Source organism: Streptopelia decaocto (genome assembly GCF_964273445.1).
Source record: "Streptopelia decaocto genome assembly, chromosome: Z".
NCBI lineage: Eukaryota > Metazoa > Chordata > Aves > Columbiformes > Columbidae > Streptopelia > Streptopelia decaocto.
The window spans coordinates 24,481,083-24,498,479 of NC_138657.1; the positions used below are offsets into that span (position 1 = coordinate 24,481,083).

The 17,397-nt window shown below is 38.9% G+C and overlaps 2 protein-coding genes across 2 annotated transcripts in view; both read left to right on the forward strand.

Moving 5' to 3' along the window:
• CARNMT1 (carnosine N-methyltransferase 1) overlaps nucleotides 1-9,658 on the forward strand; it is a 37,046-nt gene extending 27,388 nt beyond the window's left edge. Inside the window, exons 14-17 of the mRNA XM_082074178.1 lie at nucleotides 3,660-3,838; nucleotides 5,464-5,577; nucleotides 6,445-6,548; nucleotides 6,835-9,658. Of these exons, the coding sequence (XP_081930304.1) occupies nucleotides 3,660-3,838; nucleotides 5,464-5,577; nucleotides 6,445-6,548; nucleotides 6,835-6,936 (499 nt within the window). The 3' untranslated portion in view covers nucleotides 6,937-9,658. The remainder of the gene's footprint in view (nucleotides 1-3,659; nucleotides 3,839-5,463; nucleotides 5,578-6,444; nucleotides 6,549-6,834) is intronic.
• A 162-nt stretch (nucleotides 9,659-9,820) lies between these two features.
• Nucleotides 9,821-17,397, forward strand: part of TRPM6 (transient receptor potential cation channel subfamily M member 6) — a gene marked incomplete at its 3' end in the record, with an annotated part of 108,045 nt that continues 100,468 nt past the window's right edge. Inside the window, exon 1 of the mRNA XM_082075327.1 lies at nucleotides 9,821-10,217. Coding sequence (XP_081931453.1) covers nucleotides 9,885-10,217 — 333 coding nt within the window. The 5' untranslated portion in view covers nucleotides 9,821-9,884. The remainder of the gene's footprint in view (nucleotides 10,218-17,397) is intronic.

Genomic DNA, 17,397 nt, shown 5'->3' on the forward strand with positions numbered 1-17,397 from the left:
ATGTCTGCTTAAAACAGTAGTGGTCAATGTGATGAAAACAGGTGTTTGGTATAGATTTTTGGTCTTTTATATTATTCTTAAGTGACTCATCTGGTGGTGAAAGTGTATACTACAGTTGAACTGGTCTAATGCCTTGCAGCTACTGAAAGAAGGTCACGTTCTTCTTGTCTTTACCTATACAGCCCTCCTGGCTCTTAGGCTCTTTGAAACTTCTGAAATTATTTAAAGCAGCAGAAAAGTATTCCTATCCCTTCTTTGGGACCACTGATCAGCTGTCATAGTGGTTCAAATCTGAAAGTTAACTTCACTCCTAGTTGCCTCTGAAGGCATGGGTTTTGTCTTCCTTAAATAATGAGTCTTGGGCCTATATGTGGAATTCTCCTTAAGACCCATGCTTAACTTACAGTAGAAATCATTCTTAGCCTGTAATGCTCATATTTTTCTAATGTATGTAAGGTATTTAGTGAAGAGGTGTATGTCATTTAGACTTACTAATAGTATCAGATCTTGAATAGCAAAATTGAGTGTTGCTCAGCTGCTGTAATCTTCAGCTTTGCTGAGCAGATTATCAGTTGCAAGTCTTCTTGCTAGTATGGAAGAGAATACTGCTAACCTGACTCTGAGTTTCAGCTGGTTCAGTTGAAGTCTCACCAGCCCTTGCTGCCAGATCTCACTGTGGACTTCTGATATCTGTTAAGGTTTTAGGGACTTTTGGGATCTTTCATTTTAGTCTTAAGTGGCTGTTCCCAGTTAGCCTTCTGAAATGGACATGTTTGCCTTCTTGTAACTGGAAAAAAACAGCAATGATCAGTATGAGCCGAAGATACTAGTTACGGAACAGCTGTAAGAAAGAAAGATTTTGCAAATCAGCTTTCAACTAGTCTTAATTAAATTAACTTGCGTTCTCAGTTGCTAAAAGCATGAGGATTTTGCTAACGAGTTTGCAGTTTGGATCCACCTTCTTTCTCTGACCTTGGTTTATATTTAGGAAGACAAAGTACTGTATTGAGTGTCAAGCCAACTACTGCAGTGGGCTCCTAGCTGTGGTACAGTGACTTAAGTCTTCTGTACACAAAGTGGTATCTGCTGATTTTTATATTTGTAAAAAAACATTGATTCTCTTAAATTTTGAACTTCTGTTAATGTGGATAAAGTTACATAACATGGTGTGGAGAGTGTGTCAAGACTAACTATGGTCACTGTAAGTATTTGAAATTAATTATAGTGCATTATTCCATTGAGGAAGCTCTAATTTGAAAATAAATTGACCCTGGAATAGTTAAGCTACAATGGCTGCAGCATCGCTACAGTCCTTGTATGGGAAATTGTGCTTTTTCTTGTATGGATAAAGTTCTAATTGCTCGTGTATTTTTCTAGTGTTTAGATGACTTCTGGTTATAATGGCAGAGGTGATCACTGGCGATGTACAGACACGTGTAATTTAGATGTTTTGGAAGAGCAAAATCTGAAGAGCATAATCTGTTTTCCAGCTTCTGGAAAGCATACTGAAGTTTTCAGGCAGTCTAGAGGCAGAGGACACATGTTACTTCCCTTTGACATCTGGTAGGAGGGGAAACAAGGCTATGCTGGTGTTTGTGTGGAGGAGGCAAGAGCAGCTCGTTGATTTGCTGTTTCCTGCAGCTGGAGATTCAGAGTACAGGGTCAGTAGCCTCAGTCCCATAGCCCTTCACTAGCAGTAATCCCGCTTATTTGAGAAAGCTCAGTTGAAATAATAGAAAAATCACTTTGTACTGAAGTCAGAGTAGGGTTAGTTCAAAAAAGTTTTAATACCAGTAATGTTCATGCTAATAATTGGCTTATCTTTACTTTCTGAATATAATGTAGTCTAGGTGAATCTTGACACTTTGAGAGAGCTGCTTAATTTATTGCATGTCCATGAATACATTAGGATTAAAGCAGTTAAGCATTTTATCTGTAAATCAGTTGCCAGAAGTAAGATTTTACCTACCCATTTTTTCCAGAACCCTGTTTTTTAACTCAATAGTGAATAGTAAATGCCCTGCCCCTATGGAAGAAAGTGCATCACAGTTAAAGATGTTAGAACGAGAACTTAGTAAAAATTACTAAAACTGGAAAGTGAGGGTTTCAAGCTTGAATATGAACAGGAATTGGTCTTTTATGTTAGGTTGGGAATTCCTGTTGGAATTTTTTGAAGGTCCACATGAATATGCTTTGCGTGGGGGAAAGAAAAAGTACAAGGAGATATGTGTTCCCCCGTAGTATAGCCCAGAAAAAAAACCACTTTCTAATCTGCTCAGATCTCTTATTTTCTTTATCTTACTTTTAGGGAAGTTTTCATTGTTTAAAAAAAATGTTCTGAGGATAATACAAATCAACTGGAAGCATATGGAGAATGCTAGAATGGTTAACACACAGCTTTTATTGGCCAACATGGGGGTTTTTTGGTGTGTTTTTGTTGTGATTTGTGAGGGGAGGAGTGTTGGGTTTTTTGAGTCAAAATAGAAATGCCTTTCTTGAAGAAATTATGCCCATATTTTGAAGGGTTTTTCCCCTGCCTTTTTTTTTTTTTTTTTCTCTCGCTGACTGCATGTATCTGATTTACATTTGTTTATTCATTATATATGGAGACAGTCGATAAGTGCAGTATGCTGCTGCTCAAATACAGGGGGGTTTGTGTTATTTTTTTACTGACAAATGAAATAAAAGTATTACATGGAGAAGGTAAAAAATCTTATTTCAAAGACTTTACCAAAGATGTTTTCTATCCCCTAGTCAAAAGATGGTAGTTCCTATAAACTGGTAGATTACTTGCAGCTTGTTTGATATGTGTTTTATGGGACAGATGTGTCCTCTGTTGTCTCTGAAAGGAAGTGGCTTAATTTTTAAATTATGAACTTATTTTACATAACTGTGGGAAATGCTGCCTTTTAGATGTTAATGGTATTTTTTTAACTCCTTAAAATGAGTTGACTTAGTCAGATCACCTTACAAATTTTATTTTACAGAGACATGTGTACACAGCATAATTGCAACACTCTGGGTGTTACTAACTTAAAATGACACCTACTGCAAAACTACTGTGCTTTACAAAATGGATTTTATTTATTTTTTGAAATCTAAAAGCACCCTTTCAGTTAGCATCCAAAAAATTATTTTGTTCTGCTGTGCTTCAAAACCCCTATGATTATGGTTCAGAAAAGATACAGAAGTCTAGAATGAGAACAAATGTTTCCAATAAAATTCATGGAACTAATCTTACTCAATTTTTTTAATAGAAAAAAATATGATCCAGAAAGGCTTAGCTTTAGTGGATGTGCTAAGAGACAAATTTCATTAATCTTGCAAAACAGTCTTGTGTATTTTCTTTTTAGTGGAGAAATAAGTCCAGGAAAATGGTAAAAAGTGGGAAAATAAAATCTTAAAATTAAAAAGGCAGTTATTTTTGTAGTGATGATTTGTGTGTCAGAGTAAAACTGGTTTCCTTGATCACTTCATAAATTGACGGACAGTCTGAAGTGTTATGAGCTATACAAAAGTGCTTTAGAAAATGTATAGCTTTTGCAAGAACTTTATCATCATTACAGTGGATGTTGGTGTAAGTCTTTGACTCCTGCTTTTCTAGATCATAGATAAGTGTTTAGTTGAAACTGAATTGTGCTGATTTCTGTATTTTGCAGATGCTCTGAAATTAACTCGTGTAAGCTTTATCCCTGGATTCATCAGTTTAGCAATAACAGAAGATCTGCTGATCAGATACGTCCAATTTATTTCCCTGATGTTGACCCTCACAGTCTTCCTTCTGGTTCGAACTTCTCTATGACAGCAGGGGATTTTCAGGAAATTTATTCCGAGTGCAGTGAGTAAATGCAAACTTCTAGGTTATCCATATAACTATATTTTCAGAGTATTCATTACAGGACAGTTAATGAATACAAATAGAAGAGAACTGTTATCTACAAGCATTAAGCAAAAAGTACTGGTTGCTGTAAGATTTTCTTATTCCAAATCACATTTTCTTTTCCTCTTAGTTATAAAAAAATATGAACACCTTCTTGCTTAATGAATTTTTGCTAAAGTAGTCTCTTTCAGAGTAAGACAGCATAGTGGTATTATAGAAAGGTTTACTTGATTTATAAAAGTGATGTTACAAATAGAATGTAACAAGTAACTTCTTTAGTGTAAAAAATAGAAATATTAATTTTTTTGTTGACTCATTTTCTGTTGTAAAAACAAAGCAAACTTTCAGTAGTAGTAAATTCTAAATGAAACATATACTTTGTTAATATAATAGTAAATATTTCAGAAGCACATGATGGGGACAATAATTATGAAGGACTGAGAATTCTGTTGGTAGAACTAACCACTTGTTTGTGATACCAGGTTAATTGTGCTGTCCTCATTGCAGCTATGAAGTAATGTTTTATGACTAACCTAATGCTGAATTAGCCTGCAGAAGACTATCCTATTTATTGCTTGCTCTGCCAATTACAGATTGAGGATTTGAGCAAGTCCCAGTTCTTTTTATCTAGTCTAATATTCTAATATATGCCTATTTAGAAGTCACTATTTTTTTCCTTACACAGTATTGGATTATCTCCTCAGACATGTATCTTCTACCTTTTGGTCCCTAGTAGACAAATAGCTGTTTTTCACTAGGATTATATAGCTATTGATCTGCCCTTTACTTTCAGCTAAACTTGCAGATATTTTCTTGTAGGAGCCTTCCTCACAGTTGCTTAATTTTCTGAAGGTTCTGTCTTACATTAGAACATCTTATACTAGCATAAGTTGACACTTCTATTTTTTTTTTTTATTTACAGAACTTTAAATTTTGCAATTTCAAGGATATATGTTTACAGAGAAACAGAGAGACTCATGCTCTAAATGGTAGACCTTGAAAGATTCTGCTTGTTAATCAGTAAAAAAAACTAGTAAAAACAGTTGGAGAAATATTCAGATACTGGATAAAATTTGGGAAAGCTATATGATTTGTGAAAGTACACTTTAGTGTACAGACTTGTGTTGTTCTAGATATTAACTAGAGAGACCCCAAATTACTGGGTGTTTTTGCAGTTGTATTTTTAACAGTTGGGGTAATGAAGGTTGTAGCTCAGATGAGTAGTATCACACTTGGGCCTTCATTTATATAAAATGTTTTATGATGTTTACATTTTACAATATATAATGCCAATCTCATATGTGTATGAAAAGTTTTATTAAATGTGTAAATAGTAAGTGTGTTTAATATTTTATAGTTTGTATGTGTATACACATACATACCTAGGTCACAGGAACCAAAATTGACCTGTTGTTAACATAAACTGAAATATTTTATTTACTTGTAAATTGAATGAAGAGCCTTCAACTGTTGTTAGTTAAAATTAATGTTGAGTGTTTCATCAAGACTAGGCTTAAATGATGAATTTTTACAGGGGTAGAAACATTGAAACTAATCTCTTGTATAATTTGCTTTTTATGCAGATACCTGGGACTGCATAGCAACTTGCTTTTTCATAGACACAGCACATAATGTTATTGATTATATTGATACTATATGGAAGATACTAAAGCCTGGAGGAATATGGATAAACGTAGGCAAGTGTGACCAACCTCTCTTCCTAATAGCCCTGACTTATTCACATAACAGGCATCTAGTACTTGAAAGGAGTTCTGGGAATTAATGTCTGTGCTGAAAACTCTGTAGAGGTAGAAACATCTACAGCTTGGAAATTATCTCAGATGTATTCAGAATATGTCCAGATGTTTGCTAGTTACAATCAAATCAACCCCATGTGATATTTAAATACAGAAGTAAATCTTGCTGGTGGCAGGTCTTGCATTCATGAATCAAACATTTGTTGTTTCACAAATGTAGTGTCTTGTATTATTTTTTGCTGTTTTTCCAAAAAAAACCTGACTTGTTCTGTGTGTAAATACATCCTTACATTTTTTTTTTTTCTTACTCTGTCTGAATTGTGCTAGCTTTGGGAATCAGATCTATGTATGCCTTGTCTCAAAAGGAAAGAGACTTAAATTAAGCCTCCCACGGTGAAGAAATAGCAGACAATACTCAGGAGATAAAACATTTTGTGTCAGTCATTACACCGGTCCTGGTCAGTCCCAGAATGCAGGCAGAACTCCCAAGTACACCACAGCATGTTCTGCCTCCTGCTCTATGGAGACAGCAGTGATGCTAGGCTGAAGAAATTTTAGGATACAGAAAACACAATCTGGTGGGAAATGAGACATCATTTTTGAATAAGCAGCTGAACTAATATGTTCTTATTTTGCATTGATTCTGAAATGATTATAAAAATCACATTTGAGTGACAGAAATGCGTTCTTCTGTCTGTATTTCAATGAGTCTGGATATAAGCATTCATTGCATTTTCAGTATGTGCTGTTGATTTTTAAAACATTTTCATGTTTTTAATAGCCATTTCCATTGTATCTTTACTCTAGGTCCTCTCCTTTATCACTTTGAAAACTTGGGAAATGAACTTTCTATAGAATTAAGCTATGAGGATATAAAAAATGTTATACTGCAATATGGATTCCATATAGAGGTAAGAAGGTGCTGTAGTTTGCAATGAGCAGTGTTGGTATCAACCAGACAAACTCCTTTGAATAAGCCTTTATGTTAAATATAGTTCATCATAATGTCATATACTGAGAACTTCTAGGATAAAGGTTTTTAAGTGTGTTGCAAATTATTTGCTGTCCTCTTTTTTTAAAAAAGCGTTTATAGATGGGCCTTGAAATCTAGTAAACATGTAGCAATTTCTTTGTTAATAAGAGAAACATGTATAGTTCTTGTAGAGAAGGTATTTTGAAAACTGCATTTTTTTTCAGGTGGAGAAAGAATCTGTACTGACAACTTACACTGTGAATGAACTCTCCATGATGAAATACTACTATGAATGCGTGTTGTTTGTGGTGAGAAAACCAGAATAAAAGTGGTCTGAGTACATTAATCACAAAAAAAAAAAAAAAAGAGAATGAAGTGGACTGGGGGATGTCTGGACACAACCTCAAATCAGTGGTGCCTTCTTATAGGATTTAGATAGTGTCTATTTTCTTAATGTCTCTGTTGCTATCCAGACATGTACTATGCCATACACATTTGTAATATACTCATGAAAAAGGAGGAGGAAATACTGACATACACTGTCTTTGTGTTTAGAATGCATTAAAAATAAAAGCAAAAGTGGTTTCTTGGGAATAAAATGTAACATTTGCCATAACCAGGCTGATTCTCCACATATGCTGCCTCATTTTTAATGGATTTATAATTATTTTCTTTATTTAATGATGTTAGGAATGCATAGAGGTGCTTACTGTACTAGCTGTGTCACATTTAGAAAAGTATTTCTAAATATATACTTAAATTATGAAGTCTGAAATGTTTGGAAAGTGATAAAATTATTCTTGATAGATACAGTAGCCATCAGAACTGTTGCAGCATTTTCTGTAGAACTGAAAAAAAGTAGATGGTTATAAAAATCCTAATCTTTGTACCACCGTTAACAATTTAATCAAAATAAAGAACCTGTATGCAATTTGAAACACTATGTGAAAGCAGAGTACTGAGTAAAGGAGAAGCAGCATGTCACAGAGAAGCGGTATGTTAACATCAGTTCAGGAATAACACCAATTTTGATTAATCTCTTAGTGTTGAAACTGAAATATATTAGGTGCTGTCTTAAAATATATTGAGTCACCTACTTACTGCTTAAGCCAAAACAGTGAAGCAGTAATTTTTTGCTAAGCATAATTAACAGAAAGTCAGGTTATAGCTGAGTTATCAACACCATTTGTAGGTAGTACAACAGAAAAATCTGTTTCTCAAAGGGGAAAAAAAAAATTACCTGTAAATATTGTGTTCTGTAACGTAATCATCTCTACCAGCGTGTGCAGGCCAGTTGGTAAAGCAGTTTCTTTGTAACTACAGGCACTTTACCACTGTGACTTTAGTGACTTCTTGGTTCCTTATCCTACTTTTTTTTTTCCTCAGCAGATGTGGCTGAGGTGATAATTTACAGATTTTGATATTATACAGGAGTATGAATCTTCTGTCACTCAGAAGTGATGTAAATGAGAAAACAAAAATTAATAACTACTGAGAGGAGGTATCATGTGAGCCATTTTGTTTTGTTAATATATTGATTACTGTAAGTATCATTTTCAAAAATTTCTTCAAAATATAAAAATGTCATTATAAGGAATCAAGGGGGTTTTCATATTTGATCATAATGGCACTGGAGAGTAGCTTGTTTGTTTCCCGTTAGTTCTAATCCTTTTTTCATGGTGATGTCCTAGTCACAGTTCTTTGATAGATCTATTACTGGCTTTCAGATTTTTTTCCATTAAGGCCAGAAATTTGTGCCTTTGTTCTGAAATTGAAAGTCTGCAAGGAGGGAAAACACAAACTTTTTTTATAGTTTCAACACTGCATAAGAAAACACATGCCTGAGTATGTTCAGTACTGTACCTCTTTCTGCTCAGAATTATTGTTGAGAATAAAGGCTTCTTGACTACAGAAGTTTTCGATTAGAGCTTTGCTTAAAATAGTCGTACTGTGTCTTCTTCCTAGAAGTGCACCACTGAGATTTAGCTCCATAAATGAACTGTCAAAGTTCTACCCTGCTCCAAGAAAAACGTGTTTGCAACACTGCCATTGCAACAAGTAGATAAATTATAAAAACCCTTGCACACCTAAAAATAAAAGTTGCTCTAATTTCGTTATTTTACTATTTATTTTTGAGGGACTAGGTGATTCTTTGCTTTCATTCTGATTTTTTTTTTCTGTAGATAGAACATGATTAGTATTTTACTTTATTTTCAAAGTCCTTGAAATAAAATGAGATTAGGCAACTGTGGATTATGCTTTTGCTGAGTAGCCTATAGATCTGTAATATTGCCCAGTTTCTGCCTCCTATGCAGTCTGTAGTTGAAATGTGATTTTCTTGTTCTTCATAAATAGGCAATTGCACTCTTGCTTTTGGGTTGAATGTTAATATCCTCTGTTCTGCTGGTTTGTTCTTGGCCACCTGGCATTGTCATAAGTGCCATTTTTTGTGTTATTTTTAGGAATTTTTTTTTTTTTTTAGTTATGTCAGCTGTATAGTGATGTGCTTTCATTTCTCATCTAGAAAATGCCGGTTTTCCCCCCAGTGTTTTCCTTTCAAAATTTAACAGTTGCATTAAGAGATGGAAGCAGAATAGTTTTGTGAATGAACTTCATGAGTAGTGTTTTACCTGCAGTACTATTTACAAATGATGAATTCGAAGAATTTATATCTTTATGCATGGGGATAATTGTGTATTATTGACTGTGATCATATTCCTATTTTGAATTGTATACATGGGGGAAAAAAAACGCTTAAGGTGTTTGTCAGCTGAAGCCGAGACCATTTCATTGAGGTTGCTATTAAGCCGCACATGGTATTGGGTGTGAAATAAAATGCTGCATAATCTTCGGTGTGATACTTCTTTACATGGAGCAAATTTGACAAATGTAAAGTGTCCTGTATTTTTATTTATATATAGTATGCTCTAAAATCAGTTATGAAGGAAAGAATGGGAAGCGTTGTGTCTGCGTGAGCTTCCCCCCGTTTTCAGTGTCTGTAACAGACTTGATTTTTCTTGGATATTAAAGTTTGCGGTATGACTTGTACTCGCTCGTGTTTGGTTCATCCTCTGCCATGGGTGAGTTCTCGGGTGCCTCATCCCGGCCTGAGCGGAGCGGCGTTACGGACCGCGAGGGCGGGAAAGCGACCCCGCCCCCCATGGGCCGTGGGGCCGGCACGGCGCGGGCGGCGCATGCGCCGTTCCTCGCGCGGCGTCGGTGCGTGCGCGGCGGGAGACGCGCGCTCCGCGGGGGCGCCGGCGTTCGGCCCCTCATGGCCAAGCGGCGCGGGGAGCCGTTAGTGTGTCACGTGCCCTCCAAACGCCTCCTGCGCGAGCCGCCGTCGCCCGCCCGCGCTGCCGCGCCTGAGCGGCGCCCCCGGGGCGAAGCGGCGGCCGCCAGCCCCGCCGCCCCGAAGCGGAAGCTGGAGGAGGTGGAGGCGCCGCCGGGCAAGCGGCCTGGGCTGCGGGGGACCAGCCCCCGCGGGGAGCAGGGGGATGCGGGGGTCAGGCGGCGGCGGCGCGGCGGGCCCGCCGTGCCCCAGGACGAGCAGACGGCGGAGGGACGCGCCGGTGACCGGGGCAAAGAACGGGCCGCCGTTGCTGAGGTAACGCGGCGGGGCTGGGACGGCGGGAGGCCTCCGGGGCGGATGCCGCGGTGGGCGGGCCCGGGCTGCTCGCCTCCGGGGAGGGAAAGTCGGCGGCGGTGCTGGTGGCAGCCGAAGCGCTACCGTGGGGCCGCCGGGGCGCGGGTGTCCCGGGGAGGCTGGCGGGACATGCGGGCAGAGTCCCCGGCCCCGAGCCCATGCTGTGCCTACCGCTGTTAGTCGGTCGTGGGCTGTATCGCTTTTTTTCTGTTTTTCTTATCCCGAGGCAATGAAGTAGCATTTCTAGTTTTTGTTTTGTTTTTGTTTTTTTTTTTCCCTATAGAAAAACTGATGAGAAACAGCCTGTCTGGAGTTCACTTTAGTTAATCCTATCTTCAGCCACATTCCCATCCTAAAGTATGGTGGAAGCCTGAGGAGTTTATTTTGATGGTGACTCTGTTGTTTGAAGTTGCATATCAGGCTTACTACTATATCTGACAACTTACTTTTTTGAATTTTTGTTCGGAGTGGGCGTTTAGTAGCGATATCAGAGCTATCTTTTAACCAAAACGTCTGGTGAGGGCAGTGGTCAAGTGAAGAGGATCAGTTATTTAATGATCAGGATATAATTGAAATACACGGTTGACTCCTGACACTTCTAATTGTCTTTGAACAATGTACATTCTTCTCCATGGCCTTGACCACATTTTACACAACAGGCCAGAAGACAAGACACAGTACTAAGAAAGTTTTCTTTTTGGGAAAAAAAGAAAAAAAGGTGATGGGTCAAATTCGGTGCCTGCCTAGAATTGTGATATATGTAAACTCACCATTCCTCCCACTGGAACCTTTTCAGTAAGACCAGAGTATTTAATCCAGTTATACAGATGTTGCTGTAACTATAATCAGATCAGATAGACTTTGAACTCCACTTTTAGACTCTGGTTTTGAAAAGTTGGGGTCTTTGATAGTATAACACCTTTCTATGATCTATAAAGAAAGTTGTGGCTTTTCTTTCTCAGGCTGTGCCTTTAGATGTTTTCATGTTTGGTTGTTGGAGGGGTTTTTTTTTGGTGCAGGAGGAGGCTGTCCCTGTGTGCCAGAAGGCAAGCTGGCAGGGAAGAAGGCCGGCCTGGCTGACTAGAGAGCTGTGGCTGGAACTTGGGAATAAAAAGAGGATTTATAACCTTTGGAAGGATGGTCAGGCTACTCAAGAGGAATACAAGAATACTGTGAGGGTATGCAGGGAGAAAATCAGAAGGGCCAAAACCCAGCTAGAGCTGGGCCTGTCTACTGCTGTAAAAGGCAACACGAAATGTTTCCATAAATACATGAGCAACAAAAGGAGGGCTAAGGAGAATCTACATCCCCTGATGGATGTGTTGGGGAAACATAATGACAGAAGATGAGGGAAAGGCTGAGGTACTAAATGCCTCCTTTGACTCAGTCTTTAATACCCAGAACAGTTGTGCTTCAGGTAGCCAGCCCCTAGAACTGGAAGACAGGAATGGGGTGCAGAATGAAGCCCCAGTATTCCAAGGGCAAGTGACCTGCTACACTACTTGGACACTCACAAGTCTATGCGGCCAGATGGGATACACACAAGGGTGCTGAGGGAGCTGGTGGAGGTGATCACAAAGCCACTTTCCATTATTTATCAGCGGTCCTGGCTAACTGGGGAGGTCCCAGATGACAGGAAGTTGGCAAATATGACACCCATCTACAAGAAGGGCTGGAAGGAGGATCCAGAGAACTACAGGCCTGTCAGTCTGACCTTGGTGTCAGGAACGGCCATGGAGCAGATCATCCTGAGTGACATCACATGGCACGTATAAGAAAACCACATGTGATCAGGCCCAGTCAACATGGGTTTATGAAAAGCAGGTGCTGCTTGACCAACCTGATCTTCTATGACAAGGTGACCCACCTAGTCGATGACGAAAAGGCTGTGGATGTTGTGTACTTAGATTTCAGTAAAGTCTTTGACACCGTATCCCACACCATTCTCATGGAGAAGCTGGCAGCTCATGGCCTGGATGGGTGTACTCTGTCATGGGTAAAGAACTGGCTGGATGGCCGTGCCCAAAGAATTGTGGTGAATGGAGCGGTCGGTCACAAGTAGTGTTCCCCAGGGCTCAGTATTTGGGCCAGTTCTGTTTAATCTCTTTATCAGTGATCTGGATGAGGGGATTGAGTGCACCTGACTTTGAGGATGACACCAAGTTAAGTGGGAGTGTTGATCTGCTGCAGGGTAGGAAGGCCATACAGAGGGATCTGGGCTGGCTGGATCGATGGGCTGAGGCCAGTTGTCGGAGGTTCAGCAAGGCCAAGTGCTGAGTCCTGCACTTGGGTCACAACAACCCCAGGCAGTGCTTCAGGCTCGGCGAAGAGTGGCTGGAAAGCTGCCTGGCAGAGAGGGGTCTGCGGGTGTTGACTGACAGCTGTCTGAACATGAGCCAGCAGTGTGCCCAGGTGGCCAAAAAGGCCAACAGCATCCTGGCTTGTATCAGGAATAGTGTGGCCAGCAGGACTGGAGAAATGATTGTGCCACTGTACTTCAGTGCTGGTGAGGCCCCACCTTGAATCCTGTGTTCAGTGTTGGACCTCTCATGGCAAGAAAGACACAAGTGGTGAAGAGAGTGCAGAGAAGGGCAACGAAGCTGATGAGGGGCCTGGAGCACAAGTCTTGTGTGGAGCAGTCAAGGGAACTGGGACTGTTTAGCCTCTAGAAATGGAGGCTGAGGACATCAGGCTGTTGACATCGCTGTCTACAACTACCTGAAAGGAGGTTGTAGCATGGAGGGTGTTGGTCTGTTCTCCCAAGTAGCAAGTGAAGAGACAGTACAAGGGGAAATGGCCTCAAGTTATGCCAGGGAAGGTTTAGATTGGATGTTAGGAAATAATTCCTCATGGAAAGGATTGTCAGTCATTGGAACAGGCTGCCCAGGGACATGGTTGAGTCACCATCCCTGGAGGTGTTTGAAAGGTGTTTAGATGAGATTCTTAGGGATGTGGTTTAGTGCTAGAGTCAGGTTATGGTTGCAGTTGATGATCTAGAGGGTCTCTTCCAACCTAAATGATTGTATGATTCTATTCTCTGAAAAGTAAATTATCATTTGGTTGAGATTTTCTATTATATTTTCCTTAGAAATCCTTCTGTATAAAATGGTAAGAACAGTTAATAACAGAACAGCTGAGTAACTCTTCCTTGTTTCAGTTTCTTTTACAAAAGTTTCTTTTTATTATTTTGTACTGGTGTGATACATGTTAATGTTTATTTGCCTTTTTATTTGTCTCTTTTCAAAGCAAGAAGAAGAATTCTGTCAGTATAACTCATTCCTGTATTGGAGAGCACCATTGCCTACTATTGATTTGTCTGATATTCAAAACCTACGTGGAGAGACTCCACCAGAAGCTAAAACTCCTTCAAGGACTGATACCATGGAGACTGAAATGGAGACCTGATCCATTGTTTCAGTTGTACATCTACTTGCAGGAAACTTGTTTCCATTGGGATTCAGGTTTTTGTACTTGGGAGAAAAATAAGCATGCTTCTGCCTTCTTGAAAAAACAGTGTTATGTCAGTCTGTGAAAGCAACTCTGAATTGCCTGAGTGGAGGGGATAATCACTATTGGGTACTTAATAGTAAGCTGTCGGGAGGTGCACAGTGTGGAGGATGCTATGATGTCTAGCAAGAATGCTTGAAAACATTGAGACAGACTAAAAGAATACTACGGAAAAGTAAAGCTTTGGAATACACTTAGAAGAAACAGGTGAATATATTACATGTCAAAAGGAAATGGAAAATTGTTTTGCCTATTCTGAACAAAAAGATGTAACTGTGGTACCCAAAAGTGAAATATTTATCATGTGAATTTATCATAAAAGCACACAAACTGTAGTGATTTTTAGTGTGGGGTTTTTTTCTGTGTAATAGCTCAACCAAAAAATAAGAGCCTACCAAACCAGATAAAACATTCCCTTTTCTATGCAAACCAAAACTAAGTGTGGCAGGGAGGGGGAAGGAAAAGGGGATCTTCTCTTCTTTAAGCTGACACTGCTCTGGAAGTTTTTCACATTCTCCTTGTGAAGAAGCTCTTTCACCACCTCCTTTTCACTTTACCCAAACCAGTGGGCTGTGAGTTTCTAGGTTTTTGGTCCATTCTCAAGTTAATGCTGTTCTTTGTGGTGTTAACGGTAGCATTGAAATGGCTGGTGTGCACAGATGTGTCAAGAAAACTTAATGCAATATAAAAGTACCACACACACTTTTCAAACTTAACTGCCTGAGGTGTAGCTTTTGTAGAGACCATGAATCTTGCAAAAAATTTTTACAGAAGTTCATTGAATTAGTGTTTTTTGCTGTGAATGGCAAACTTCATGCTTGTCTTTGTAATTTATTTACAAGTTGAAGTACAATTAGAAATGCGTATCTTCAATAATAGACTGAAGCTGTATGAGCAGAATGTCAGACTTTGCAAATGTGATTTGTCTTTAAGGATAGAAAACACTGTATTTTTGCTGGAATTATTGAAGAAGGCAGCTTGTGTTGTTTTGGTTTTTTTGGTTTTTTTAAATAATGTCTTTGCCAATGAACAATAAAGTTTTGCCTGTGTGTATTTGAAAACTTTGTGACTATTACTCTGTGAAGTTCCTGACTTTATATCTTGGGATCGTTATTTCTATAACTTTGTCTTTTTATTAAGTCTTTGCTCAGTTTGTCAGCTTTCTTATAAAACATTAGTAAACTGTGATTTGGTAACTTTCTTCAGTATTTGTGCTGTAAGCATCTGTGTTTGTTCTTTGCATATTGGTTTAGATTGTTAGGGTCTCTTAGTACCCTCAGAAGAAAGGAGGTGCCTTAGTGACAGGCATTTGGTGGCACTTGTTTGGATGTGCTTGTACCTGTTGTCAGAGATCTGGATACATATTTAAATAATTTATTTTTCTTACACATTTTTAATTCTGATTTTTTAAGTCTGAATACATCAACTTGTCTTAGGAGGTACTGTAAAAATGTTTGTAAAAACAAGCTCCTATTCTGGCAAGAATGCAACTGCTATTTTGTGTTTTCTACAACCAAACCAAGTAAGTGAAGAAATGGGTTTATTTATTTATTTATTTAAATTTTCTTTTACCCTATATTTGTGGGTTTTACGGTATGTCACACCATCCAGTATTCTCAGGATCCAGTATTTTGTGGTATCTTTGGAGACCTACTTTACTCACTTAAAACCTCCTCGGAGCTTCATACAGAGGGGTATGTCCTAGCAACGGACAGCATTTTAGCATTAAAATCTCTCTCTGCTATATTCACAAGACAGAAGAGATTTTATTATTGTCTTTAAAGTATAAATTTGAGGTATTCCATCACAAAATAAATAAGCCCTTCAAAACAAATTAAGCTTGCACTGTGTTGTAGGCTGTATGTTTATTTGCAATTTATGCAGTAGGCTGGCACTTTCCTGTTTGCTTGTTCCAGTCATGGGCTCTGGGTTATGGGCTGCAATGTTACAGCTACTTTCACAGCATTTGCTGTGATGATTATTTTTTTTTTTCCCATTAATCTGTTTGCAAATAGAGGGAAATCTAAAAGCTTCGTAAAACATTTTGAAATTAGTCTGAGAGTTTGGGTTATACATAAGGGTGGGCAAGGTAAATTGGAGTCCTGATAGATTATAGAACCTTTGCATTAGAGTTGTCAAAAGGTGTGGTCAAGACACGTCCTTGCTCGGTGTCTGGTGTCTCCAGATGTCTTATATCACTGGGGGCTACCAAAACACTGGTCTTGACTTTAACTCCATTTGTCTAGAGAGCTCTTGTTGAAGAGCTGTACATAAACTATAAGTAAGCTTAAGATGTTTTAATTTGCATGCGCACTCATATGCAGTGAGAATAAAATGTTACTTTGAAATTCTGAGACAACTTGGAAGTGGCAAAGTACCAGCCAACTTATGACCTTCATTTGATAAGCTTTCAGGAAAAAATCTGTTTAATTCTCTCTAGGTAACCTGGAGTTTCCTTTTCTCTAAGCCGTTCCTCTGTAAAAAGAAGAACCAGTGTTACGAAAGTAAGAAAATGTCTAGCATAGCAACAGAGATCATCCGGGTATTACCCAGGCTGATAAGGGTGTTGCATCTGGAAGCAGCACAGTAAGGGTATGGGCATACTGATAAGAAGTGAAATGCAGGAGTTAAATATGCTTCAGAGCAGATTTAAACAGCAAAGTAGTATTACTTGGGTGTCTGGCTTTGTAAATTTTCTGTCTCATTCTAAACTTGAGGCCTGTTTTGTATGGTCTGATTTGTGTTAATTGAAGGCCTGCACTATATTTGTGGTTACCAAGATAGATAAGCATCCAGGAGAAGCTTAAAGCTCAGTCCAAATCAGGGAAGTGAAGAACTACTATGAAAACCAGGCTGCATTGATGGCCATGTCTTGCTAGACTGTGGCAGAAGGAAAGTAAAGAAAAAGCGGGTAATGTAAGACGGGTGATGATGAAGCAATGTAGCAAATGGGTGCAGGCATAGTTGGCCAGGAGAACAATGACATGTAGCAGGATTTTCAGCATTGGCTCTATCTTCAGCACAGCAACATCTACAATAATTTGAATATAATGATCAACAGTGAGTTTATTAGGTTTCTCACTCTTTTGACAGTTACTGCTTGGTGTTACTGCTTGGCAAGGCCAGTAATTTAGTGGACATTTTAAAAGTCCATGCTTATGTATTAATATATGGGGAGCTGGAAAATCCACAAGATCCTTCGTGTAGAAAATAAGTGCAAATACATGCTTCCAGGTGCCACCAAACTTAATTACTGTCCAGCATTTGGCAGCTAGTTCTGGTTACAGCAGGTTCATTATGGGGAACTCATGTATATTTTTGTGAAAGCATCTGATTACAGCTGCAGTAAGAGATGCCAAACTGAACACAATCTTTTGGTATAGCAGAGCTTATGTTCAAAGAAGCATTTCAAAAAAGCTGGTGTGCTTGTGCTGACTTAATTATTTCCATGCCTACAGTTATAACCTCGACTCTAGGTGGCAATACACGTACATAGTAAACTACAGTGAACCTGGAAAATGTTTTGGGTATGCTTTTATTCTGAACTGCTACTGAAAATTTAAGCAGTGACATCATGAAAGTTAATCATTTCTGTACTGTGATACATACATAAAGGCAGATCAAGTCACAAGTT